This window comes from Canis lupus, chromosome 27 (genome assembly GCF_048164855.1).
Source record: "Canis lupus baileyi chromosome 27, mCanLup2.hap1, whole genome shotgun sequence".
Taxonomy (NCBI): Eukaryota; Metazoa; Chordata; class Mammalia; order Carnivora; family Canidae; genus Canis; species Canis lupus.
The window spans coordinates 30,772,378-30,799,539 of NC_132864.1; the positions used below are offsets into that span (position 1 = coordinate 30,772,378).

A 27,162-nucleotide genomic window follows, 5' to 3' on the forward strand; every position below is an offset into this window, starting at 1 on the left:
AGGGGCAGCAGCTTGTTCTTAGTCCCACAGCCAATAAGGGGCAGATGAGAGTGTCCTTACTGTTTTCTGTGTAGCTTTTGGGTCAGATGCAACCTTTCCCTCTGGTCCCTCTTCCCAAGGTCCTTAGTAGTGGCCTTTAGCCCCACAAGTGGAAGTAGCCACTGCAACAAGTGCCAGTCTGTCTAGCACAGTGCTGAGCACTGTGGGGTGGATTAGAGTGAGTCTTAGAAAGAAAGATCTTTGCCTTAGGATCTTAGCTCAGTGTGTCTGGAAGCATTCAGCCAAACACGTATGTTCAAAGTCTTCTGTAGTTCCTACAAAATGGTGAGTGGTAGAGGAGAGACAAAGGACAGTTGGAATAGAGGGGAGGTGTTTTTTGTTTTTTTTTTTTAATTATTTTCTTTGATAGAAATCAGTGGAGCATTTACTGTCTGCAAAGCAATAGGCTGGCACTAGAAGGTTTCAGACATGAATCAGACCCAGGATCTCACTTCACAGAGCCTGAACTCTGGCAGGGTACAGAGAAACAAGGGGACATGGCAGGGCAGGGTGGAATGTGTGGAGCTGTCTCTCCAGATTTGGAACATCATGCTTCTGCTGCAGTGAAGCCTCTTCCAAACCCTCCTCAATAACCAGACTCTCAGTTGAAAGACCAGTCTGGATTAGTGTGATTTGGACTTAGAGGAGTACAGCTCTTTAACTTTGATTTTTACCTCCCTCTTCTGCCCATCCTTCCTATCCATACACCAGTATCCCACTCCTCTGTGGCTGCACCCACCATAGTCCACTCCTGACCATCTTCTCATCTGCAGATCATTGGGCAGGTATATGCAGATCCTGACTGCCTGCCCCGAACACTGGACTTTGGCCTCAACGTGAAGCTTTTCTGGGAGAAGTTTGTCCCTACAGACTGCCCCCCCGCCTTCTTTCCCCTGGCCGCCATCTGCTGCAAACTGGAGCCTGAGAGCAGGTTGGTATCCTGCCCCCTTCTCCCAGGTACAGGGCTGGCAAAAGCTTTGAGTTCAACGATGCAGCTCTCATCCACTGAATCCACCCTAACAACTCTGACATGCCAGGTAGGGTGGTTGGGGGACAGGGCATAGCCATGAGTGACCCGGCTATAACACAGACACAGCCATAAAGAGAAATTGTAACAGGAGAAAAGTCACCCAAACCTATGCCATTCGAACAGAATAAGTGTTTTTCATGTTCATCTATGTCCAAACACATACATTTTTTTATATAGTTATAATTTCAATAAAGGAAAGTTTTGTATTTTGCCCTGCATTTTCCTTGTTATTATCCCCAGTCTTGTTTATCATTTTTGTTAACTATCTGAAATTCAATTAAGAGACTGTCCGAATATATTATGATATACATAATGTAGATAGGTTTTTTCAGTTTCTTCTTATAATAGGTATTACTATAGTGAACATCTTTATGCATTTAGCTAATTATCTCCTTTAAAGAAAAAAAATTAAATGACCATTATTCATCTCAGGTTATGGTTTTCTTTAGCAACATTACCCCACTTCTTTCCAAGTTTGTGCATTAGAAAACTAGAATCTATTTTCTTCTCTTAAAAATCTTGTTTCTTTTAAACAAATTTAAAGAGCACCTGGCTGGCTCAGTTGGTGGAACCCTCTTGATCTCAGGGTTGTGAATTTGAACCCCAGGTTGGGTGTAGAGATTACTTAAGTAAATAAATCTTTTTAAAAATTCAAATATGGGGGATCACTGGGTGGCTCCATGGTTTAGCACTTGCCTTTGGCCCAGGGCATGATTCTGGAGTCCCGGGATCAAGTCCCACACCGGGCTCCCTGCGTGGAGCTTGCTTCTCTCTCTACCTGTGTCTCTGGCTCTGGCTCTGGCTCTCTCTCTCTCTGTCTCTCATGAATAAATAAATAAAATCTTTTTTAAAAATTTTCAAATATGACTAAAATATATAGCACAGAAAGTGCACATTTTCTATGACCATCTAACCATCGTGCCCCCGAGCACTACTTACTCTCCTACTCTATCCTTTCAAGATAACCAGTTGGCACACAGCCTTTATTTTAAAATGGTTTCCAAAGGTCCACTTAATGGGATTTGCTGGTGGGAGGCTCTGCATTTCGTTCCTTCATGAACCAAAGGACTGCAATAACACCAGAGTAAGAGCATGAGGAGAAAATATGAAGCTACACAGTATTTGTTTGCTAATATCCCTTCCTAGTCATTCTAAATGTCTGTGTTTAATTCACTCAAAAAAGACTGAGTGCCTGCCATGTGCTCAACCCTGTCCTGAGCATATGGGTGAGCAAAGCAAAGGTGCCTGCCCTCCTGGAACTCACATTCTAACAAGGATAGATGATAAACAATAGATAGAATGCCCTTCATTGAATATTAGGAAGTGAGAAATGTTTATGGAAAAAAGAGCAGAGCTAAGGAAAGAGGATGTGTAGGGTGCAAGTTGTAATTTTAAATATGGTGGTGACAGTGGGCCTTGCCAAGAAGGTGGCAAGATGGTTAAACAAAAACATGGAGGAGGCAGAGGAGTAAGCCAGAGCTGGCTTAGGGTTCCAGGACAGCTAAGCTGTTTCCACAGCACTGGGAGCCCGCTGTTTGTTTTCCCCTTGGGAAGAGCTGCTGAGTCCATGAAATGTCTCTTCCTGAGCAGATCCATTGATGTGGAAACAGTCTGAGGACTAGAAAGAATCTTTAAAAGGCACTTAGTCCAATTGCACCTTTGATAATTGCATTTTCTCCAAGACATGAGACAAGCTTTTTTCTCCCTGGACTCTTTTTTTTTTTTTTTTTTTTAAGCTACCCCCTTGAACAAGGTCAGCCTTCTCACAGTGCTGTCTTCACAGCAACCCCACACAGTAGCTATAACATATCATCCCCATTTCCTGCAGAGGCACGAGGTTAAGGGGCTTGCCCAAGGTCACACAACTAGGAAGTGGTTGAGCTGCAGGCCTGGGTACCTTGCATAGCATCCAGTGGCCCTGCCCTTATCTCACCTGCCTCCAACTTACCCCTTTTCTTTCTAGACCTGCATTCTCAAAACTGGAGGACTCCTTTGAGGCTCTCTCCCTGTACCTGGGGGAGCTGGGCATCCCGCTGCCTGCAGAGCTGGAGGAGCTGGACCACACTGTGAGCTTGCAGTACGGCCTGACCCGGGACTCACCCCCCTAGCCTTGGCCCAGCCCCCTGCAGGGGGGCGTTCTGCATCCACCATTGCCCCCTCTGCGCCCTGTCCCTGCTGTGGGCAGGACCGTCCGGGCTTCCTGTGGATTGGCAGCTTGTTTAGAACAGAACAAGCCATCTTTACTACCTCCCCAGGAGGCGAGCGGGTGCAGCACCAGGGAAACACATCACAGGTTTGGGGGCCTGGTTACTGTCTGTAGATCCAACACTCGCCTGAAAGCTGTGAAGAAAGAAAAAAAAGGAAAAAAAAGAAAGCCTGGCCCATGATCCAGGAAGAATCTGTTACTCATGACCACTTGGGAACCCCTTGGCATTGGGATTCTGGAAGGTTCTTCCTTACACTAATCAGCATGACCTGGACCTGCTGGGCAGGATTCCAGGGTGAACCTGCCTGTGGGCTCTGAAGTCTCCGGTCTAGCTAGGTACAGGAGGACTTCAGGTGGGAGTGTAGACAAGAGAATGGTGGCCAAGTGGCTATCCAAGGATGTGAAATGACAGTGGTGCTACACACCCCCTTCCACTGTGTCCCCCTTCCCCTGTGAGGGGGCAGGTTTTGAAGAGTCCCTGAATTTGTGGTGGAACTGACCAGGAGTCAGCGGAAGGGCTAGTTTGTTCATCTCCCAGGCCTAGGGGCCACATCACTGTGAGGGGGATCTTCCACCTCATGTTCTCAAACTGTACTGCTAGAGGCTCGCTGAGAGTTCCTGGGCCTCTCTACCTGCAACAAGCACTCACCCACAAGTGCAGCATGAGGCTGGGGCCTGGAAAGAAAGGTGTCCTGCCTTCTATAAAGCCCATATCCTGGCTGCTGTCATTCATACCTTGGTGGGCACCTCAGGAGCCCGAGGCATTTAAACTTAGTGCTAGATGGGTTCTGGAGGATTGTGTGGCTTGCCCCAGGCCCAACATATGAGTCAGGGAAATGGGAATCTCAGCAGTCTCTTGGCCCTTCCCTTGTGGCAGCCATTGCTCACCCTTCACCATACCTGGTCTAGGCAGCAACGAGGTGGTGGCAGAGTCCCGGAACTGGGATGCTGGGAAAGACCACTCCCTGAGCTGGGCTTTCTGGCTTCTATTTCCCTTGTTGGTTGGCCCAGCTCACTAGCTCCTGGCTTCAGCTTCTTGACAGTTATGGGCAATGAAAAGCCCTGGAGGCATGCTCCACCTTGGCTTCCGAGAAGGCCAGGGACATTCAACACAACAAAATTTGCCTCCTCCTATGTGTCTGTGAGCTTGCACCATATTTAACAAATTGGGAATGGGTTTGGGATATTACTGCGATGTGTGGTGGTTGTGGGGTGGGGGTGGGGGGAGGCAGTGGCGGGGAGTGATCCAGGAGAGTGGTTGATGTTAATACTGTTTTGTTGCTCTGTTGGGTGATATGTGAAATACTGTACATAGGCCTGATAAATTGTGGGATTAGATGTCCTCTCTGGACAGAGTTTACCTGCTATATAGACCATACTTACGTGTGGAGTGTGCAAGCTTGCTGTAGGGTTGAGCCCTGGCTCCCAGCAGCTCTAAGTCAGCATTTTGTGGCTGGTTGTGCCTCAGCTGTCCCCAGCAAGCATGGGAGTGGTGGGCCCACTGTGGGCCATTGAGCAGACCAAATAAATTAAACAGTTAACATAAGTGAGTGATGTTACTGAGAGTGAAAAAGTGAATTGGAGCCTGGCTCAGCAGGATACACGTGGGAGGTCTGCTGGCCACTTTCAGGCCCCTGCTCCATGACTCCCCACAGCAGGGGACTTTTTAAGCCCCTGCGCCCCCCCCCCCCCAACTCTAATCCCCTCTTCTTATGTAGACACCAATCTGCTCCAGAGAACAAACACATCCCACCTGAGGCAACCCAGTCCTTGAAGCAGGTCTGATTCTGACCTGCAGGCCAAGTGCTTCCTTTGGAGCCATACACTTACACCCTCTGAATGCCTGGATATCCTCCCTGCAGGGCCTGGTTCCACAGTCATAAAGGGAAGAAATAAATGCAAGTCACCTTCACCCCTTGTGTTTTTCTTCAAGTATTTGAGAGAAGACTTGTCCTTGCTTTCTACACATGGGAGATGTGGCACATTGGGCAGGATGAGATCTGGCTAGTGGGATCCTGGGTACAGTATAAATCCATATACCCAAAGGTGATTTCTCCCAGAATTTGGGAAGTTCAGTTAAGGACAGAATCTGGTTCCTGGCAAAACTGATAATATATGGTGCCCCTTGTTTCTAGAACTATACAGCAATGCCTGGGCATGGGCAGAGGTCACCCTGGGTGTTCCTAGAAGCAGAGAACCTGCTGCTGAAATCTCACGCTGAAAGTCCAACAATTTCCTATTGGTAGCTTCTTCTCCAGTCCTAGGAGTCACCCCACAGGGACCTTCCTCTACCTAGAGCTGCTTCCTGCAGCTCAAGGACCCATTCCCCTCTGCACACCTATCCTTCCCTTTGGCTGCTACAGCACCACCACCCATCACTTCTATCTCCAGCCCCTGCAAAGGGCTCCCTGGATGTTCATTTTAACTACTTCCACCTCCAGAAGAATGCTGAGGGGGGAGAAGATTTGCAGTGACTGAATCACCTACGGGGAAGCCAGCATACCCATCTTTCCTACAACTTCCACCTGAATGATTCCTAGTGATGCCAGAACACAGCAGTTACCCGCATCAGTTACAGGGCCAGGGTTAATGAAAACACAGGTGTGGACAAGGTAACCAAAGCTAACCAACTTATGGGAGGAGTGTCCTGGCACCCCGTAAAAACTTGACAATACAATTTTTTGTTTTTTTGTGTTTTTTTTAAATTTATACAAGTCAAATGCAGAGCAATTTCCTGCACTTTATATGCAGGTATCAGAATGAGGTATATAAAACATGTACACAGAGAAATGCTTTTATAGAAAAGTAGAAACCAGTAATGTACTGTTCTTTTCTTCGGTATCAACTAACACCAAGGGACCCTTGAACCCTAGGTCCCCTCAGCAAACCACTCCCAGGAATAGTCTGCTGAAGAGAATGGGCCCTACTGACCCCTCCCCCCCATGTGGGGCAGTGGAAAGGCTTTGGGAAGGAAGCTCTGGATAGGGAGCACTACTAAGGCCTCCAAGTGTGACATCAGGGCTTGGAGGCCCTGCTGACCCACTGGCTCAGTGCAGCACAGTGCTGTGGAGAAATGTTATTCTCCTCTTGGCCATGCCAGTAGCTTGCTCTATGACCTTAGGCATCACTTTACCCCTATGGGCTCCCAGAGGGTCCTGTGTCCAAAAGGCTTGAGGAACCCTAAGGTCCCTCCCAATGGTTCTGATTGTTTTACAAGTTAGGGGTTGTGACCCTAGCCCTACTATCCCCAGGAATGCACTAGCCTGGAGGCTACAGAGCCACCTGCAAACTCAAGCCACTGCCGGGGCAAGTCCTGACGTACTTTACTACCTTGCCTCTGAGCTTAGTTTCTGGGTTACCCTCTCAGAAGCAGCTCACAAGGACCCACAGTGTAATCCCCATAGGTTAATTGGCTCTTGTCTTACCCCTGCAAAATGAAAAGAGGTCATTGTCCACCCTGAACAGAAACTGTCTAGGGTACCCCAGGTCCCCTCAGGTCCTGTGGCCTAAAGCAGCCGTGGATCCTTCTCTACCCTCTTCCCAAGTGGAATGTTCAGTGCAATTCTTCCTTTCCTTTTGAAACAGGAAGAGTCCCTGGGCCTGGGCCCAGGCCCAGCCCATGGTTATCAAGGCACATCACTGCCAGCAAAGCTGGAGCACCCCCAGGAGCCCCCAGCCTAGATCCCATTTTCAACCCACAGTTTTGACTTCTGTACAAACTCGTTTCTGGTTCTCAGAGGTCAGTAGGGAGTTCCATCCCAACTATTTTAAAAACTAAATATAATTTTTAAATCCTGACTCTTGACCTACTTGACCTGAACTATGGATAACAGTATGCGCCACTCAAGCCCACAGAGAACAGACAGGAGGGTGGAGACTGAGGCCATCTTAGATAATAAAGCATAGAGGAGCCTTGGGGAGCTCCCTGTCTGTCCCTGATTCAGTTCTGGGGCATAAGCAATGTTTGGAAGCCCTGGTCAGCAGCACTGCTGTGGAGGCCACCGCTAACTCCATCCACAGGCAAAATCCTGCTCCAAGGATGGAGGAGGAGCACTGGTAGGATCCTACCCAGCCTTACCCTTAGCACAACCTCTGCTTCTGTTTTAGAATTCACCAAAAAAAAATTAAAAAAAATAAAAAAATAAAAAGTCAAGGGAGGGTTTTAACCACAACAAAAACTATAGATCCTCCCAGCTGTAGGAGGGTAGGCTGTCCTGCACCAGTGTCTGCATGGGCTACTGCCCATTAGTGGCAGCTCAGGCCCCAGGCGTGCCTGCCTGGCCCATGAGGGGAGCGCTGCCCTCCTGAAGGTCCACTGGAGTCTGGTTGGTGTGGACCACAATAGTCTTCTCATCCATGATCTCACAGGTGGGGTTGGTGAAAGCAGACAAGGGTAGGGTAATTCGTTGCATCTCCCTCTCACACACTTGCTGGTCATGCTGCTCTTTCAGGTCCTTCCCCCTGGCAGGAAAAGAAGGAAGCATTCAGGCTGTGAATGCCACCCGCGTGGCTTTGCTCATTAAATAGCTTTGCTGGGGGATCCCTGGGTGGCTCAGTGGTTTGGCGCTGGCCTTCAGCCCAGGGCGTGATCCTGGAGACTCCCATGTTGGGCTCCCTGCAGGGAGCCTGCCTCTCTCTGTGTCTCTCATAAATAAATAAAATCTTAATAAAATAAAATAAAATAAAATAAATAAAATAAAATAAAATAAAATAAAATAAAATAAAATAAAATAAAATAAAATAAATAAAATAAAATAATAAAATAAAATAAAATATAAAATAAAATAAAATAAATAAAATAAAATAAAATAAATAAAATAAATAAAATATAATAAAATAAAATAAAATAAATAAAATAAATAAAATAAAATAAAATAAAATAAAATAAAATAAAATAAATAAATAGCTTTGCTGTACCCAGGCAGGGGTAAGGGCTAACCATGGTCACAGTGAATCGGTGGCTGATACACAAGATTTCCATTCTGCCAGGTTATCTTAACAAGAAGCTCCTGTACTTCTAGTCTCTGCTTCCTCATCTGTAAAATTGGTGTAGTAGCATGAACCTCAACACGGCTGCAGACAGGCTCAATGAAGATAGCGTAGAGGAGAGACTCTTAAAGCAAGATATGGTTTGTTCTTTCAGCCAAGGGCTTCAGGAGACCCAGAGAACCATCTCAGTCCTATCCCATAAAGTCGTGCAGAAAGCTGACCTAAGGCAGTTGTCTTATAATACAGTCCTTGGAAGGTATGAGCCCTGGCTGGAAACAAGGATTGTCCCCAGCCCATGCAGGGGGGCAAAAGGGGCTGGGGGCTGCTCAGGTCAATGGGAAACAATGAGACAGTGACCATCAGATCCCTCCATGTTCACACACACCTTTGAATTCTCATGGTGCTCAGTGACCATGTTCACACCTTTGAATTCTCATGGTGCTCAGTGACTCAAGCAGGCCATGGTGTTGCCCCATTTTACTCAAATGGAGTATTCACTCCATGCTAAGGACTTTGTGTACATTATCTTACCTCATTCTTGGCTGAATCCTAGGAATTAGGTCTTATCATTCATTTTACAGATGAAGAAATAGCCCAGTGAGGTGAAGGAACTCTCCATTAACATAATGGGTTCAAATCCAAGTTTGTTGGACTCCAGATAATAATCAGAGAAGTTGACCTGACCAGGGTCACCCCAATGAAATGGTGGCATAGGGACTCAAACCTAGTCTTCTGGTGCACATGTAGGGTCCTTCCCACTGGCCTGGACCATGCCCATTGCAGGCCAAAGGGTTTGGTGAATGCCTAGCACACTGCACACCAGAACCAACACCCAGGAGGACCCAGATCAGCTTACTCTGAAATCACAACTAAACACATGGGCTCAATTGTCAGAGGAAATCCTCCTAGAAGGAGCCTGTGCCAAAGAGGCCTTGAAACAGGCATATGATTAATAACTTGGTGAAATAACACAGGCCTACTTCAGACAGCAAGGAGATAGCTGAGATCAGGTAGATTACACATCCATCATATGAGGTACAATGACAAGTTTCTAGAGACTGAAGGATATTGAGAAAAAAGCAGGGCCTGGAGGGGCTGAAGTCTGCAGAGGTGCCTCAGAACTGCCTTTAAATCAACCAGTTCTCTTGCATTTTAGTACCAGCTTAGCCTTGGCTGTGTGACACCTCGCAAAACATTTAGCCTTGCTGAGCCTTGGTTTCCTCATCTGTGAAATGGGGATAATATCTGCCTCAAAATAGGATAATGAATGTGAATGCATGTTGAAAACAGTGGAACTGCTGTAAAACTCATAGAGGAGGTTATTATGATTTTGCCCTGAATATGACTTGACTCACCAAGCAATGTTATCTTAATCTGGTTTCCCAAGGAAACTCCTACTGACCAACCAAGGCAATTATTGTTTATGTGACCTCCAGCAACTCCTCTCTGGACCTTAATTTTATCATTTGTAAAACAAGGACTTGGGCTTGATAACCTCCAGGGCCCCTGACATACTGTAAAATTCCTCACATGAGATGTACTGATTCCCTGTTTTTCATTGTAAGGTCACAAAAGGCAAAGTTGTGAGCTCATCTCCTTGAGTCACCCTGGGTGACTGAGTTTTTGCATGTGCAAGCCTGAGGCACTCGCCCCATCCTTATCATTAGCCCCTGTACTGGACACCACCACCTCCTACAGCAGAAGAACTCCCAGAGCATCCCAAGAGGAAATGGAGGGACATGGGAAGATGGTTGTCTGGACCAAGTGTATCCCCACTCAGCCTAAGATTTATTTTGCCCGTGGGCACTGCTCATCAGTTTCAGCTGCCACCACATAAGGAAACACTTCCTTCCATAATAAAACAAAAAGCCAGATCCTTCAAGGTTGCCCATGTAGGGAAAAACTTTGACAATCTGGATTTAATTTTACTAAGGGAGCCCCAAGGCAGCAGAAGGCCAAAAGGCAGTTAATGAAAGAGGTGGAATATGCAAGTGTCCTTTGCCAAGGCCTGAATTTCAAAATCTAAGGGGCTGAGGAGGGAAAGTGAGAACTCTTACATCCTGAGTACCCACTAAGGTGCCAGGAAATGACCTTCCCATTATCTAGGATGAAAAGAGCTACCTATGCACCTACTGGACATAACACACTTTATATATGTGCCACTTCACCACCAATTTTGTAAGATAGTATAATCCACATCTTATAGATGAAGAAACTGAGGCATTGGGAGTTGTCCTGCTTTCATCAGCTACCTTCTTTACCAAGCATCTGGCTGTGGCCAGCTATTGATAATTGTCAGGCTGCATCAGAAGTCTTTAGGGGAAAGAAATCAATTCATATTAATGGAGCAGAATAGGACTGGAAGAGGGATCCCTGGGTGGCTCAGCGGTTTAGGGCCTGCCTTCAGCCCAGGGTGTGATCCTGGGGTCCTGGGATCGAGTCCTGCATCGAGCTCCCTGCATGGAGCCGGTTTCTCCCTCTACCTGTGTCTCCGCCTCTCTCTCTCTCTCATAAATAAAGTCTTTAAAGAAAAAAAAAAAAAGAATAGGACTGGAAGAATAGCCAAGGGTAAAGGAAAGAGGTGCTGAGATTCATCTGGATTATGGTCTCATCCATTTAGAAGCTTCAAAACACACCCAACCCCACGGGCCTCCTGTTAATGGTGCCTAGGAGTGCTGGAGATGCAGAGGCTGTCCCCAATTCCTTTTAAGATCTGAGAGAGGCCACCAGGCCTGCTGCATTGACCATCAAGCAGCTCAGCCCCTTCTTACTGCCTTTGGGGGTAAGGGGTGGCCAGGCTGTTGTCTGGCAGCCAAAAAAGAACAAAAGGCTTATTCACTGACTCAGCTCCTCTCCTACGGGGGTAGAGTAGTGTTGACTTACAGTTTTTCCCTTGCCTTTTTATCAGAAAATAAACGCTCCCTCTGAATAGCACAGGCACTGCACTTTGGGCAGAGACAGGGAGCTTCAGACTGGCTGGCTGAACCTCGTAGCCTAGACAACCATGACAAAGACCCGACAAGCTGAGCCCTCACCCACACCCACCTGCGGCCCTTACTCCCCTGAGAGGAAGCTTGGTTCCTGCTTGCCCTTTCCAGGCAGGGAAAAGCCCAATCCCATTAGCCTCATGGTCCTTTGCAGAGTTCAAGTGTTGCAGTAATTCTATCCATGACTGCTCCAGAGCCATGATGGGGATCTGGGCTGGCCAGAGACAGCAGGTGTGAATGGCTGCTGCCTGCCTCTGACATCCTCTTTGAGGTGCTGAAAACACTCCAGACTTCCTTCAGGCAACACAGGTTTCTTCCAATTATTCTTTCACTATTTTCCCAGTTGGAAGTAGTGCTGTGCCATACTCCTGCTCACGAAAAGGTCCCCAAGGCAACTAAGGCTATGAACACAAACCCTATACCCAACTACGCTAATTTCATTCTCACAACAAACCTACATGGTATCTATTAGGATCTCTGTTTTAGAGATAGGAAGGCAGATGCAGACAGGTTAAACCATTTATTTAAACAAATAGCAGAGCTGGGATCTGAACCCAGTACCGTCTACTGCCACCAGCAGTTAATACTGCCCTTTTTTTTTTTTTTAAGGAAATACTAGAACTAAGAGGATCATTACTTCTAATCTGACTTTACCCTTTTTACAGATGAGGAAACGAGGGAAGGTAAAATACTTGTCTGGTGTCACACCTAGAACGGGCAGCAGTTGGAGAACTACATTCCTGGTTCTTTTGATTTCTAGACTCAGCTGTTTTATTTTGAAAGTTTCCATTTTTCCTACCGTCCTTTGCAATTCAAGCAAATTTTCATGAGCTGCTGAGCCTCGCTGGGCTTTTGGGAGATATTGGTAATCCTTAGACACATCTTACTGGCTGTGTAGCTTGGACACGGCACTTAACTCTTTTAGATCTCAGCATCTCACTGTAAAATGGTGTAAAAAATGAATCTTGTCAAGTGTGGTCATGAGGCTTGGGCCAAATCATCAGGGAAGAGCATTCAGTAGGGCTGTATTTATTTAAAAAGCATGCAATTAATTTTCACTGCTACTATGATTATCTAACCTAATTGGTGTTCTACTGCTTACATCTAATACTTATGATAATCTTGGGTGGGTGAGTATGGATGTACGGAGTGGGGGAGAGGACATATCCCCATTCAACAATCAAGAAAACAAAGTGCAGAGGAATAGCAGAACCTACATTCAACAGCTCTTTCCAGGACACTCTGTTCTCTGACAGAGAGAGATGAGAATTGAGAGCTTGCCTCTAGCCCACATGCGGTTTCCTGTTATAGTCTGTTCTCAGAGCACTTTTGCTGAGGAAAGGGGTGGTCCGGTGGTTAGTGACGGGGAGTCTGGTGACTTGGTGCCTTGCCCTAAGCTTACAGGACAGTAAATTCAAGGCCTCAGGGCAGTCCTACGACAGCCCAGAGAAGCAAATTTAGAAGAAAAAAGGCCTGGATTCCTTATTGGGCACAAGAACTAAGCTCAGAATTAAGAATGTTTAGTCAGTTCAAGCACCTGAAGGTGTGGAAATTGTCACAAGATCGGAGAGGAGTCAACTGCTATCCAGTGGCTGAGTAAGGAGGAAATATTTCAAGGTCTCAACTCAGCCAAGAGTTTTGGGTCTGATTGTGGATTGTAGGCCAGGGTTACCATATCATTTCCTCTAATTCACTGAAATGAACAAGCAAGTGTCCCTGGACCTGCCATGTTAACCATCCCACTGGGGCAATAGCCTCACGGAATGGAAGTCAGCAGACCCTCTTAGGTCAATACTTGGCTCTCTCTGAACCTCTGCTTCCTGAATCATAGAAAAACAGAGAAGGAACAAGGGCTCAGAGAGTGCTAGTACAGGACTCACATTTTACAGAAAAGAAAAAACAGCTGTCATTTACTGACCACTTACTGTGTGCTACACACTGAGCTAAGCTCTGCAGTAGGAAATAGGAACAACTTGCCCAAAATCACACAGATAGCTAGTTCATGGCAAGAGTAAGACGTGGCTCTACCAAATGCTAGGTGTATGACCTCAAGCAAAGTATATATCCTCTCTTTTCTCAGTTTCCTATTGTATAAACTAAGGATAGGGGGCCTGGGTGGCTCAGTCTAGCTCGGGTAGTGATCTCAGGATCCGGGATTGGGCCCCACAACATTGGGCTCCCTGCTCGGCAGGAAGTGCTTCTCCCTCTTGGTCTCCCTCTGCCGCATTCCCCCTCACAGGGGGCAGGGAGGGGATGTTCTCTATCTCTCAAATAAGTAAGTAAAATCTTTATAAGTAAATAAAATAAAATAAAATAATAATAAAATAAAATAAAATAAAATAAAATAAAATAAAATAAAATAAATAAAATCTTTATAAGTAAATAAACTAGAGCTAATAACAGCCTTTACCTTATAAGGGTGATTGTGAGAACTGAATTAAAGCATGTAAATTGCTGGAAGCAGGGTCTGGCATATGGTAAATGTTCACTTTTGCAGTTATTGTTGTTATTCTTAGCCAACACTTTTCATCTGTAAAATGAGGCTGACTACATTGTCTCTAAGGATACCCTAGGTTTATTTAATGCTGGGTGACCCACCAGGGCTGTGAGCTCAGACACAGCCCTTACCACTGGGAAATGCAGGCCACCATATCGCATCCCTTTCAGAAAGCCTTCTCAGATCATAGAAGAGAAATATCACAAGTACTCAGGGCTAGAAGTCAAGTTCCCTGATACTGGCCGGAATGGAAAATAATTTTTCCAGAACCAGCCAATGCTGTAAAAATGAATGCAATTTGGGGCTTATTATCAGGTACCCATCATGGACTTTGAGAGCCTTTTCCACATGATACTTCAGGGGGCCTCTCAAAGTGAGCACTCCTCCTCCTATTGTCCCAGCCACAGGTCAAATCTCTGAGTTTCCCAGGAGCCTCTTTGGCTTCCTCATAGTGGTGATGAGTAGCAAACAGGTTCTATGTCCTCCAACTCATTTTTCCCTCCTATTCTAAAGGAGATCCCACTGCTTATAGCCCAGGGAATTCAAGCCCCAACTGCAAAAGGAGTGGCTAGGAACCTTTTCTAGTAGGATTTTATTATGTATTTTTTTACAGGGGGAAGGGAGGGGTGGAGAGAGAGGGAGAGAATCTTAAGCAGGCCCCATGCCCAGCACAGATCTTGATGTGGGGCTCAATCTCACAACCCTGAGATCATGACCTGAGCTGAAATCAAGTTGGACGCTTAACCGGCTGAACCATCCAGGCACCCTTCTAGTAGAATTTTATAACTCACAGAAAGAATTCAATTTCTGGAACCCTGCAATGAGTGTCCAGCCTGATTCCTACAGTGCCACTCACTTCCATACCAGGCATGTTGTATTAGACAGCAGAGAATTTGATATCAAAACAGGGACTCCTGTGTAGCTCAGCGGTTGAGCGTCTGCCTTCAGCCCAGTGCGTGATTCCAGAGTCCCAGGATCGAGTCCCAAGCAGGCTCCCTGCATGGAGCCTGCTTCTCCCTCTGCCTAGGTCTCTGACTCTGTATGTCTCTCATGAATAAATAAATAAAATCTTAAAAAAAAAAAGATATCAAAAGAGCTGGCTTTGAACCTAGGCACTCCCAGGTACTGTGACCTTGGGCAAGTCACTTCACCTCTCTGATGAAAGTTTCCTCATCTGTAAAGTGGGAAACAAGAACTCCTACCTCACAAGGCTTTTGGGTGAGGAGTAAAGGCACCAAAGGAAAGAGTTTGTCCAAGGTCACCTGATAAAGACTAGAACCAAGTCTGTACATCTTAAGCTAGTTTTCCTCTTTCAATACTTGACTTCCTTTTTTGGGTATGTATGCCACAAAGAAGTCTGATTCAACTTTATGTACCTTCCTCCCCTCCTTTTAGCCCAGAAGAGAAGCTACTTACCTCTTATAGGTATAGCCCAAGACGATGCCAGCTCCGATGGCAATGATGATCACCATCATGGTAATGCCCAGCACATAGCCTACCAAGGACAGGACACAAGATCCCATTAGCCTCACCCCAGACAATGGGAAAATATTTATTGATGGTTCGCACAAGGATGGGGTGGGGCAATCATACCCAGGGTTCCCAGGTCTTTTTTCTCTTTGGAGTTGACCCGAACCCGTTGGCTGATCCCAATCACTGGCTGCACGGCTGCTGCCTCACTCCGGGCGGGCAGGGCATTGGCAGGAGGGAACAGCTGCACCTCATCTCCACTTGGCACTTCAGACGCCTCCTCAGTGTCTGCTGTGGAGGCTGGAGGGGATAGGGAAGTGGTCTCTGGAGGTGAAGTGTAAAATATGTCTCATTAGAGTAGCCTGAGTGAGTTCCGCAGCTGGAACTGGCCTGGAGTGTTGGGGGAGGAGAGAAGGGGGAATGGGTTCACCTTACAATCCCCACACACCCCAGGGACAAGGCCAGGTCTGAGGGGGCCACGCCACAGTTGGAACACGGCAAAGGTAGAGGAAGGACAGGAGAACGAGCCCCTCCTGCCTCCCACGTCATCTGCTCAAACCCTTGCCATCTCCCAAGGTCCGCTCAGTTGCCCTCTTCTCCAAGGGGTCCCCCTCCGCGCTTGGAAACAATTCCTGAATCCACACTATTTGCCAGTCCCTATGTTACATGCGCTACACATTCGATTTAATCTAATTTTAGAGAACGGCCTCGCTGCCTCGAGAGCAACTAGCCATGGCTCTGGAGTCTAAGAAACCTAGATTTAAGTCTGGACCCTGCCATCGCTTTCAAAATGTCGCTGAACTTCTCTGCGGCTCAGACCCCGACTCGGTCTCTGTCCAGGGGCGCCGTATGCAGAGTGCCTAACAGGGCAGAGCCGCTCCACAGACGGCCGCTCGGCGGCGAGGGAGTCGCTAAGGGCGTGGGGCCGGGAGTCAGGTCCCGTGAGCCGCCGGCGGCTGCGCACCAGGCCGGGAGCGCGCGGCCAAGGGGCAGGGCCTCGCCTCCCACGGTTGTTTACAAGGCGCTCGCGGAGGATGAGCTCACTCGGAGAAGCGGCGGCGGCCAATGGGCTTCGCGCCCCGCGGCCTGGAGACAGCCCTGGCCAATCGGACGGCGCGGGGGCGGGGCGGGGCCGGCCGGCGACGCGCGGACGCACGTGCGCGGCGGGTGGAACGGCCGCTCCCAGGCCGCCCGGGGTGTGGGGGTCTGGGGGGTTCCGGGCTCCTCGGAGTCCCGGCCGGTACCTGAGCAGCGCAGGTCCTCGCAAGGCCGCTTCTCGGGAGCGCCGGCCTCGCCGCTGACGTAGCACCAGGGCCCGCGTGGGTCCCGGTCCGGGTTCCGGCAGAAGCTGTGGTTGCCGGCGTCTGGGAGGGGAGAGAAGGCGCCATGGGACGGGGCCAGGGCCCAGGCCGCGGCCGCCGCCCGCCGCCCGCCGCCCGGGGCCGACACTCACCCGCCGCGGAGGCAGACGCCAGGCGGCTCTGCGCCTCCAGCCAGTTGAGGCAGCGCAGGCCCGGTGCTGGGGAGGGCTGGTCCGCCCGGTACAGGTGGCCGTTGTCCCAGAAGCAACCTGTGAGGAAGAGGAGCCCCCGCAACCCCCAGACCCTGAGTGGCCGGCAGAGGAGTCGGACCTGCCCCGCCTGGGCGACCCTGGGCCCGGCTGGGCCTCCCTGACCTCATGTGGAAAACCCGAGCTGCCTTGAAGGGTTGTTGTGAGGCCGGAAAGAGAAGGAAGAGAAAGCGCAGAGAAGGAACAGCGCGTCCAAAGCCCCTTTGGTGTCCGGCCCTCACTCAGCGCTCAGAGAATGTTAGCTTTTATTTTTGTAAGCCGGCAGGCGCTGCACAAGTGCACAGGGTTGTTACTCTGGAACTTATGGCCACTTTGGAGGAGCGTGCAGGGGAGACTTGGGTTCGGGTCCCTTTTTGGAGATGTTGGGAGTTTTGGGTCGGTGGGCGGCCAGGCCTGAAATTCATCCCTGTGTTGTAATTCCATGTTGCATAAACTGGGGTATTCCTTTCACGGATATGGCCACACTTGCACTGGCAACACTCCTCCCCAAGAGAATTCTACAAAAGCCTGGATTCAGTCAGGCAAAAGAGAGCCTCAACCGGAGGGAACCTGCCTCATCCACTGCTTGGATGGGATTCCAAATTCCCACTCCCCTCAGCAGGAGAGCCTGGGGGACGAGGGCCTGTGCTGCCAACCACACCAAGCAAAACCCCTGAAAAGAACAGGACTTAGGGAGTAGGGGAGATGAACCCCAAATTCCGTCCACTCATGAGCCACAGGCAAGGAAAAGGAAAGTAGCTACTTGCTTTCGTTAATGACAAATATGGAGCTGCAAGCCCCTGACAGGGAAAGGAGAAAGAAGGAGAGAGAAAAAGCCTTCATGGAACAAGAGAAACCAGCAACAAAGCTTCATTTCCTGTCATTTTGCTGTCAAGTCTGGCTATGCTTGGGAAATAGCTTTACCCGTTCTACTTCATTTAAGTTGCTGCAGGAAGGAAAGATTGTAATCTCACCTCCAGATCCATAGGCTTCTGCTAGGAGCATGTTGCTGATGAGGAATGTTTGCACCCAGGCCAAGAGCATCCTCACCTCCTTCATCTTGCAGGTGATTGACCAACCAGTGTCCAACTGGGTTCCCCTTGGCGTCGGCTCTGCCTCCCAGTCCCAGGCTTGCAGTCAGACCTGCCCTTGTTATGCTCTTCTGGTAAACAGCGTCTCTTTAGAATTGGGAGCTTCCCAGCTAGCTTGCTGCAGCGAGGTGTTTTTTCCGCTGAAAGGCGCCCCCTGGGTCCTAAGCCTCGTATGCCAAGCAAGATCACTAAGCCAAGAGAGGAACTCTGCCCACAGAAGAAAGAGGCAGAGTTCAGGTTGTGCTTAGCAGAGGATCAGTTTGAGATCTACACTGACTGCATCCCCGGGGCTTTTCATCTCTTCTGTTTCCATTTGTGTGAGTATAGAAAGAGTAACTCTGTCAAGAGGCATTATTGTGGGGAGGGTTTGAAATTAAAGTCACAAAGGCAGAACAATTTAGGACCTACTACAGAAGCAGGAGGAACTCAAGACTTCATAGTGGGCTCAAATAAGAGTATCCAGGTGGAAGGAACACTTTATATTCATTTTGGAAAAAAAGGGGCCTTTATGGTTTATACATTTTTATGAACACTGACTTTAAAAAAAAAAGTATAATAATAAAAGTATAATAATCTGATCCTGTGCCAGGATCAGATCAGTCACTTTACTTTGTTTATATTTGGGTTTTGGAGGTGTCATATATAGTAGGAATACGGAAGGGGTCTCTTTAGTTGAAAACACATGTTAGCAAACATTGGGACATTTGCTTGCTATATTTAATAGTCTAGTCTTTCTACCAGCCCTGAATTCATATAGAGGAAGTTAAGTCAAATGTTTGCTTTCTTTCCTCCACCCTGTGGGAAATCCATCGCAGTGATTTATAGCCATCATTAAACCTCACCACATTCATATGACTTAGGCCTTTTGGAGTTAGGCAGAAGGGTCCTCTTCCTGTTTGGCTGACAGTTTGAGTTCCCAGGCAGCCTCAGTAAATGGAGAGACAGAGCAGAGTGATTCTCCAAGATTACCTTGTGACTCAAGCAAATCTCAAAATAGAAATGGAAGACTGTTTCGATCTGAGGGCTTGTATCTTTAGGCAGTAATTTAGGGAGAAGAAAAAAAAACTTCACTAAATAGGTTTCAGAAGCTTTATCAAGGAAGAAAGCTAATGTCAATCCAACCAATCTGAAGTAAATTTGCATTTACTAGTCAGATTTCAGACATGGAAAGGACAGAAATTTAGTTTACTTTTTACAGAAGTTTGCTGACTGTGTTTGAGTCCTTCAGTCCATTTAATAAGACATGTTGCTTTGTTTTTGCAACCATACTCCTGTCTGCCCACACAAGCTTCTGATCTTCTGACCCCTGACTTGGCCTATGCTGGTAATCACACAGAATCTGTAAATTTATTCACATACATATACACAGATATGCCAAAATTTTACAATTTAATAATTGTAACACAGCATTAAGGGGGCCTTTTAAAACACTTTTATTAATTTTATAATTTTTTGAGAACTTACCACATACTAGATATAGTTCCAGATACTGAGAATGTATCTGTGAACAAAATACTTGAAATCTCTGCCCTTATGAGAGCTTATATTTTGATTGGGAAAGATAAATGATAAATATGTAAAGTGTCAGGTGGTCTTAAGTGTCGTGAAAAACAGTAAAACAGGGTCAAGGAGAGAATAATAGGGTGTATTTCACTTGCTAAAGAAAGCTAACATTTTCAGGGAATCAGGTGGATATTTCTATAGGCAGAAGGCCAAAGGGGAAGGGTTCTTTGCACACTTTTTCTTGCGGACTTATACCACTACAAGAAAAATACGATGTACATTTTGTTTCATTACATAAAATATATAAGCTTGAGAAAATGAGAATGCAGCTTTTAATTTCAGAGTAGCAGGGGGTTCTTTTGGATGGATTCCTAAGCATCTAATCTATTGCCTTTGTATGCAGTGAGTGTTCAGTTATTGTCTGATGAAATGCTCCTCAGACTCTGAAGGGCTACTTCTCCCAGATTATAATACTTTCCCCTCTGATTATAACAGAGACAGGCTACATACACAGGCCAGCACTTGTACCATTTTAGATTATCTACTGCACCCAGGTAGGGGTGCCGGTATTTCTTCCTCAGAATTCCAAACCTCATTACCTGTTGCTGTTATCTAAGTTTTCTATTCAGAAAACTGCTATCTTCTGTAATTTACACACCTTTAGTATAGAAAGAAACCATATTTTGTGCCATATGTCTTATCAGGAACAGCACTACCTGTAAAAGATGTAAGACAGGCTAGAGGAGATTTTTTTCAGCTTAGTCATTTCTGCTTTTTTCTCGCCTGTAAGACATTTATCTGCGTGATTTGATTTTTTCTGGAATGACAGGCTTGTTCCTCAGTCCTTCAAAGGCATATTCTCTATTATAGTAGGTTCAGTATCTTCCTTCCTCAAGGAAATCAGATTTAGTTCAGAGATGTGCCTTTTATCATCATTGATGATGTTTTAGTCTTATGATCTCGTTTTGAACTTTGCTTCATGTATTGGAGCAATATGGCCATATTTTATGGCTTATAGTTACTCCAAACTCCATATTTATTTTGGAAATATTACTGCAATAATAATATGATACAGCACTATTCAAATACTCATTTTGTTTTGTTTTAAGTTTTTTTATTTATTTATGATAGTCACAGAGAGAGAGAGGCAGAGACATAGGCAGAGGGAGAAGCAGGCTCCATGCACCGGGAGCCCGATGTGGGATACGATCCTGGGTCTCCAGGATTGCACCCTGGGCCAAAGGCAGGCGCCAAACCGCTGCGCCACCCAGGGATCCCCAAATACTCATTTTGGATTGCATATATCCCTGAGGAAAACGTTGTGAGGTAGAGTACTTATATTTTACTAAATATTTCAGGGATGTTTGACTCTCAGTTTTATGTTAAATAATTACTGATCCAGAGAGACAAAGCCATACTGTTAACTCAGGAAATAACTTCCAGAGCATTTTCCAAGAAAGATGGGCAGTTCATTTTGATAATAGGGGATGTTAGTGGAAGAGTTCTAATGAGGAAGCTGTTACAAAACTTAAGAACAACAACAACAACAAAAAAACAAGAACCAGGCAGCCCGGTGGCTAAGAGGTTTAGCGCAACCTTCAGCCCAGGGCGGTGATCTTGGCGACCTGGGATCAAGTCCCTTGTCAGGCTCCCTGTATGGAGCCTGCTTCTCTCTCTGCCTGTGTCTTCATGAATAAATATAAATAAATAAATAAATAAATAAATAAATAAATAAATAAATAAATAAATAAATAAATAAATAAAACAAATTTAAGAACCTTGCACCTGGGTGGTTCAGTGGTTGAGCATCTGCCTTTGGCTCAGGTAATGATCCCTGGAGTCCTGGGATTGAGTCCTGCATCCAGCTTCCTGCGGGTAGCCTACTACTCCCTCTACCTATGTTTCTGTGTCTCTCATGAATTAAAAAAAACAAAAAACAAAACAAACAAACAAACAAAAAAAACCACTTAATCTTTTTTGTCAGCCAAAGAGGGCTAAATGTTGGTAAAAATCTTTGGAATAAGATCCAATGAAAAAAAAAAAAAAATCCAATGAGTTGGCTCCAGCTATTCTCTCCATATAATGCACCGTAGAAGTAGCTACTGAGATTTCGCTGAAAGATATTTGGGTGTATAATTGTAAACTGAGCAGAGGATGACTTTATGAAGCTTGTTAAGGAAATCATATTCCAATATCTAAGCCCCAAGGACATTTTCTTTGAAAGTATGGCCTTCAATGAGTTAGGTTATTTGCATTTTGATACACAGTTAAGTGTTTAATAAATGTTTGAGATAAAGAGGAAAAGCAGAGTACCACATAAAGACAAAGAGTCTAATAAGCCTACAGAGAATAGTAATTTTTTAAGGATAAACAATAAAACAGCCAAGAGAGTTTGTGGATAATAGGTTACTTTCAGAAACAAGACATTCTACACTGAAAAACTGAGGAGCCACAAAAGCAGAGAATTTGGGAATATCTCATAGCTGGTTTTGAGAAATAAAAGGAAGAGTAAATTTCTGAATGAGAGTAGCTTTTTACTTAGAGGTCAGTCTTAGAAAACATGGGTTTTTACATTGAGGAAAACACAGTATTTGGTATTGCAGGGATAACACTAGAGACTATAAACTTAATTGGCTAATAAGACTAGGCTGTTAATATTTAAGGTAAATTAACCCAGTAAACTACAGTGATGCCACTTTTGGAAAGGAATGTAATATTCTTCAATCTCAGTAAACTGGAGCTGCAGCTTTTAAAATTATCAACACCCAATATGAGCTTTAGTGCTGACATTTAAAGCAAGAGAAGCAGTATGTCAAATAATTAAGAATGTAGGCTTTAGGGGATCCCTGGGTGGCTCAGTGGTTTAGCACCTGCCTTCAGCCCAGGTCGTCATCCTGGAGTCCTGAGATCGAGTCCCAGATGGGTGCTCCCTGCATGGAGCCTGCTTCTCCCTCTGCCTGTGTCTCTGCCTCTCTCTCTCTGTCTCTCATGAATAAATACATAAAATCTTTAAAAAAAAAAAAAAGTGTAGGCTTTAGAAAGACCTGAGTTCCAGTCTCAGCACTACAGTATAGTTTTGGATAAATTAGCATCCGTAATTCTAAATTTCCATAGCCTGTTATTATCATGATTAAGAGTACAGATACCAATGTCAGCATTCAAATCCCAGCTCTGCTTCTTATTAGCTATGTCATCTTAGGGAAGCTACTAAATTCTCTATGATTCAATTTCCTCAGGTGGAGGTTGAGAGAGAGAAAAAATAGTACCTATACCATTGGATTGTTGATATTCAGTCCTGAATAAATATTAGCTGTGTCAGTAACCTCTAACTTCAAAGTACTAGTATATATCTTTTTTTTTTTTAAGTACTAGTATATTTCTATCTTCCAGAAACTTAAAATCTGGTTATAAAGATCAGGCTAACACAGGAAAATAAAAACATTAAACAGCATTTATAAGTAGTGTTAAAGAGTATGATACAGACTATAAAGGCATATTGATTCAGTGATTATTAAACATCCACTGCATACCTAGCAGGCACTAAACTGAGTATCGAGGATATAACAGTGAACTCTACAAGGTCCTTTTTCTCAAGAAGCTCCTAATTTTGTGATAGAGCAGATACTAGTAGGCAAAACAACAGTGAAATAAATGCTACAGCAGAGATTAGTACTGGGGGCTGTGAGAACTCACAGGAGGGGCTTATGACCTACATTTAGGAGGTTAGGAAAGGCTTATCAGAAAAAGTAAAATCTGAATGGGGTAGGAATTAGTGTTCTTGGCAGGTCAGACAATGTGCAGAAGCCTAGAAATGTAGGCTATCACTATGACTAGTGGGGAATTCAGGGTGGTGATTAAAATGAGACCAAAAAACATGCAGCTGAAGAGCTGAATACTTACTGACCAAGTTATGGAGGTTTCTGAGTATAGATTTTATCCTGCAGGTGTGATCTTGGAGTCTCGGGATTGGGTCCCGTGTCGGGCTCCTTGCATGGAGCCTGCTTCTCCCTCTGCCTGTGTCTCTGCCTCTCTTTCTCTCTCTCTCTGTGTCTCTCATGAATAAATAAATAAAATCTTTAAAAAAACAAAACAGTTGCTTAGGAGTTCTAAGCTGTCAGGGAAAGGGAGCAGGAAAAGAAAAGTCCTGAGTTTGGAATTGGAGCAATTAATCTTGGCCGAATACTAGGCCTAGTCTAGGCAGTCATGTGGCATAGGATCTATGGGTTAATTTTAGGAAGGCAATGCTTTTGACCTAATCTTTGCTCTGTCTTCAAAATGTAAAAAAAAAAAAAAAAATGTTCATCTGTGTATTTTAGGTGTGCCAAGTCCTGGACTAGAGTGTTTTCCATGAATTACTTTACCATTCAGGGTTGTAGTTAGCATTTGAATTTACATAAATGTGTAAATCAGATGTTTATCTATTAAATATATGCTGAGTCTGGGAATCAAGGTAGCTGGGAAATGTCTGTTCCACCTTTAGAATCCTGATATTTTATTCTCCTGCTACTGTTTATTCTTTCAGTCCCCAAACAGCTCTTGAGTATCCTCTGTGTCAGGCACTGCTTTTCCTTTTATCATCTATCTCAGTTCTCTCCTGGGTGTCATTCTCACTAGGCTGTCATGTGAACTATTCTCTTCAAAACTTTCTCTATTTATCTTTTCTCACGGTTGGCTCCATCCCATCTCCTCTTAAGAAATATCCTTTAAAGGATTTGTATGTCAGGGAATACTAATAAATATTATATATTCTTCAGACTCTGTTACAGTGAAATGGAGAGAAGAGAAAAGGAATCCCATAGGGGCAGCCTGGGTGGCTCAGCAGTTTAGCGCCACCTTCAGTCCAGGGCGTGATTCTGGAGACCTAGGATCGAGTCCCACATCAGGCTCCCTGCATGGAGCCTGCTTCTCCCTCTACCTGCGTCTCTGCCTCTCTGTCTCTCATGAATAAATAAATAAAATTAAAAGAAAAAAAGGAATCCCATAGAAGATCATAGAATGATTGTGGCTGGAAGGAAATGCAAAGACAGGAGAAATCAACATCTTAGTACTCTAAGGCCCACCCGTAAGAGATTGTTGCCCCAATTGACTTTGCAAAGCCCAGATAACAGAAATGAGCAGTATTATATAAGGCATAAGGGGGTGTCATAAGTGGACTCAGATTGGCCCCAGCATGGCAAGACCCTGAGTCCAATAATAGAAGGTTAAGTACCAGCTTCAAACACTCAGTGTGTTCTCTGAGTTCCTAATGATATTTCTACCTGGAGCTTTCTTTTACATTTACCTTAATGGCTCAGTTGGAAGTCAGCCATCACTGCTAAGTGTCTTCTGTCCTATGCAGTATTGGCAGCAACTTCCTTATTATCCTGACATTAGAAATAGAAATTCTGCCCAGTTGCAGCCAGGCTGTTACTACCCAGGCAGTGGTAGAGCATTTCCACTTTCTAGGATCTTGTACTCTCCAACACTGAGTGGCCTAACCTTTTGTCACCTTCATAAGTCATCAGATTGATAAGAAAGCCTCCTATTCTTAGAATATTTCTGCCATCAGCCCAGAAACATGCTTTTTGCTCTGAACTTCTGCTCTCTTGGATATAGTAGGGAAATCTGCTCCAATAAACATTAAATTGTTAATATATTTAAAGCATTTAGTAGAGTACCTCACACATATTAAGAACTTTTGCTATTATTATTAATGTTGTTGTTGTTACTACCACCATCTAGGATTAGAAGCTAGAGTCTCACTGAACCTCTGATTTTGCTCCTGTTATGCTAGATAGTTTAAGCAAGTCTAAATTATCTGGAAATGGAGTTGAAATATTTGGTTTCCTCTGTTTTATAGCCATTGTCAGTTCAAGAAGTCTTAAAAAGGTCCAAGTATTATCTCATTAGTACTTTTACTTGTTAGAGTTTTAACATCTCCTCTCTGGATTCCTAAAAGACTGTAATCCTCACTTGCCAGTGAATTGGATAATCCAGCAATCTCTGCCTAGAATGATGTACATTTTATCCAGCCATCCAATGTTTACCAACAGTAGGTCAATATGGACAGAAATAAAAGCATCATAGCTAACATTTATTGAGCACTTAGTACATGCCAGATACTATTTTAAATGTCTTTTAAGATTTTATTTATTTTTAATTTTTCTTTTCTTTCTTTTTTTTTATTTTACTTATTTATTTGACAGAGAGAACACAAGCAGAGGGAACAGCAGGCAGAGGGAAATGGAGACACAGGCTTCCCACTGAGCAGGGAGCCCAATGTGGAGCTTAATCCTAGGACCCTGAGAACATGACCTGAGCTGAAGACAGATGCTTAACCACCTGAGCCGCCCACCCAGATTTCCCATAAGTGTGTGTGTGTGTATATACATATACATATGTATATACACACACACACATATATATATACACACACACACATATGTATATGTATACACACTATTTGTCATAAAAACCCTCAGTGCAGGCACAATTATTATCCTTATTTTATAAATGAAGAAACAATTATAGAGAAGTAACTTGCCTAAAGCAAAAGGTAAGTGGAAGAGCCAGGATATGTACCTAGGCAGTCTGATCCCATACCCTGTGTTACAAACTGTCTCACTGTACTGACAGGGAGAACCTGGATTTGCACAGAAGTGCAACCTGGTGCCCCTGGACATTTCATATCAATGGAATCATACATTTGATCTTTTGTGTCTGGCTTCTTTTACTAGAAGTAGTGTTTGAGATTCATCTGTGTTGTAAAATATGTCAATATTTCATTCCTTTCTATGGCTGAATAATATCCCTTTTATGGGTATTCCACATTTTGTTTATCCATTCATCAGTTGGTGGCTTTTTCCACATTTGGCTATTATGAAAAATGTTGCTATGGACATTCACATACAGGTTCTTGTTTGACACTTGTCTTAAATTCTTTGGGGTATATACCCAGGAGTGGAATTGTTGGGTGATTCTGTGTTTAACTTTTTGAGGAACTACCAGTCCATAGTGACTGCACTTTTACATTCTCACTAGCAGTGTGTGAGTGTTAGAATTTCTCCATATCCTTGCTAAAGCTTGTTATTCCCACTCACATCCCTTATTTTATTATTGTCATCCTAATAGGGTAAAATGGTATCTTATCGTGGTTTTGATTTGTGTTTTCCTAGTAACTAATAACAAGATGTTGAGTGTCCATGTGCTTGTTAGCCATTTATCTTCATTGAAGAAATGTTTATTATAATCCTTTGCCCATCTTTAAAAAAGATTTTATTTATTTATTCATGAGACACACACACACACACAGAGGCAGAGACATAGACAGAAGGAGAAGTAGGCTCCTCAAACCCCGGACCAGGAATCACACCCTGAGCTGAAGGCAGATGCTCAATCACTGAGCCACCCAGGCATTCCTGTTTGCCCTTTTTTAAATTGGGTTGTCTTTTTTGTTGTGGTGTTGTAAGACTTCTTAATATATTCTAGATAGATTTTTTATCAAATAGATGATATATTTTCTCCTAATCTGTGGGTTATGCTTTCACTTTTCAAAAAAAATTTATAAAAAAAAAATTTATGTAAAGATTTATTTATTTATTTGAGAGCAAGAGTGTGTGTGTGAGCAGGGGGAGGGGCAAAGGAAGAGGGAGAGAGAATCTCAAGTAGACTCCTCACTGAGTGAGGAGCTCCCACTAGGCTCAATCCCAAGACCTTAAGATCATGACCTGAACCAAAATCAAGAACTGGACACTCAACCAATTGAGCCACCCAGTCACCTCTTTTAGGTTTGTTTGTTTATTTTTAAGTAATCTGAATATTC

General features: G+C 44.8%; 2 protein-coding genes and 1 long non-coding RNA gene across 17 annotated transcripts in view; 2 read left to right on the top strand and 1 right to left on the bottom strand.

Annotated features, from left to right (window-relative positions):
• LIMK2 (LIM domain kinase 2) overlaps window positions 1–5,187 on the top strand; it is a 59,886-nt gene extending 54,699 nt beyond the window's left edge. For all 4 annotated transcript variants that reach the window (XM_072803288.1, XM_072803287.1, XM_072803289.1 and 1 more), the window contains 2 exons: window positions 813–970; window positions 3,033–5,187. In XM_072803288.1, the coding sequence (XP_072659389.1) occupies window positions 813–970; window positions 3,033–3,177 (303 nt within the window). In that variant the 3' untranslated portion in view covers window positions 3,178–5,187. The remainder of the gene's footprint in view (window positions 1–812; window positions 971–3,032) is intronic.
• Window positions 811–18,455, bottom strand: PIK3IP1 (phosphoinositide-3-kinase interacting protein 1). 3 transcript variants are annotated; one of them, XM_072803293.1, is made up of 6 exons: window positions 17,742–18,455; window positions 16,672–16,788; window positions 16,463–16,582; window positions 15,342–15,509; window positions 15,165–15,243; window positions 811–7,736 (listed from the first exon to the last, which is right to left on the bottom strand). In XM_072803293.1, the coding sequence occupies exons 1-6, from the start codon at window positions 17,824–17,826 to the stop codon at window positions 7,532–7,534; spliced, it is 774 nt and encodes a 257-aa protein (XP_072659394.1). In that variant the 5' UTR covers window positions 17,827–18,455; the 3' UTR covers window positions 811–7,531. The 3 variants fall into 3 exon arrangements, with proteins under 3 accessions (XP_072659394.1, XP_072659393.1, XP_072659392.1); XM_072803292.1 differs by having other exon boundaries at window positions 15,342–15,518; XM_072803291.1 differs by having other exon boundaries at window positions 15,342–15,542.
• The window catches only part of LOC140619611 (uncharacterized), a 29,121-nt gene continuing 18,334 nt past the window's right edge, over window positions 16,376–27,162 (top strand). For 6 of the 10 annotated variants that reach the window (XR_012019481.1, XR_012019482.1, XR_012019480.1 and 3 more), the window contains exons 1-2: window positions 16,376–18,175; window positions 25,547–25,896. This is a non-coding gene — a long non-coding RNA (uncharacterized lncRNA). The remainder of the gene's footprint in view (window positions 18,176–25,546; window positions 25,897–27,162) is intronic. The other 4 variants (XR_012019484.1, XR_012019477.1, XR_012019486.1 and 1 more) reach the window with 3 other exon arrangements.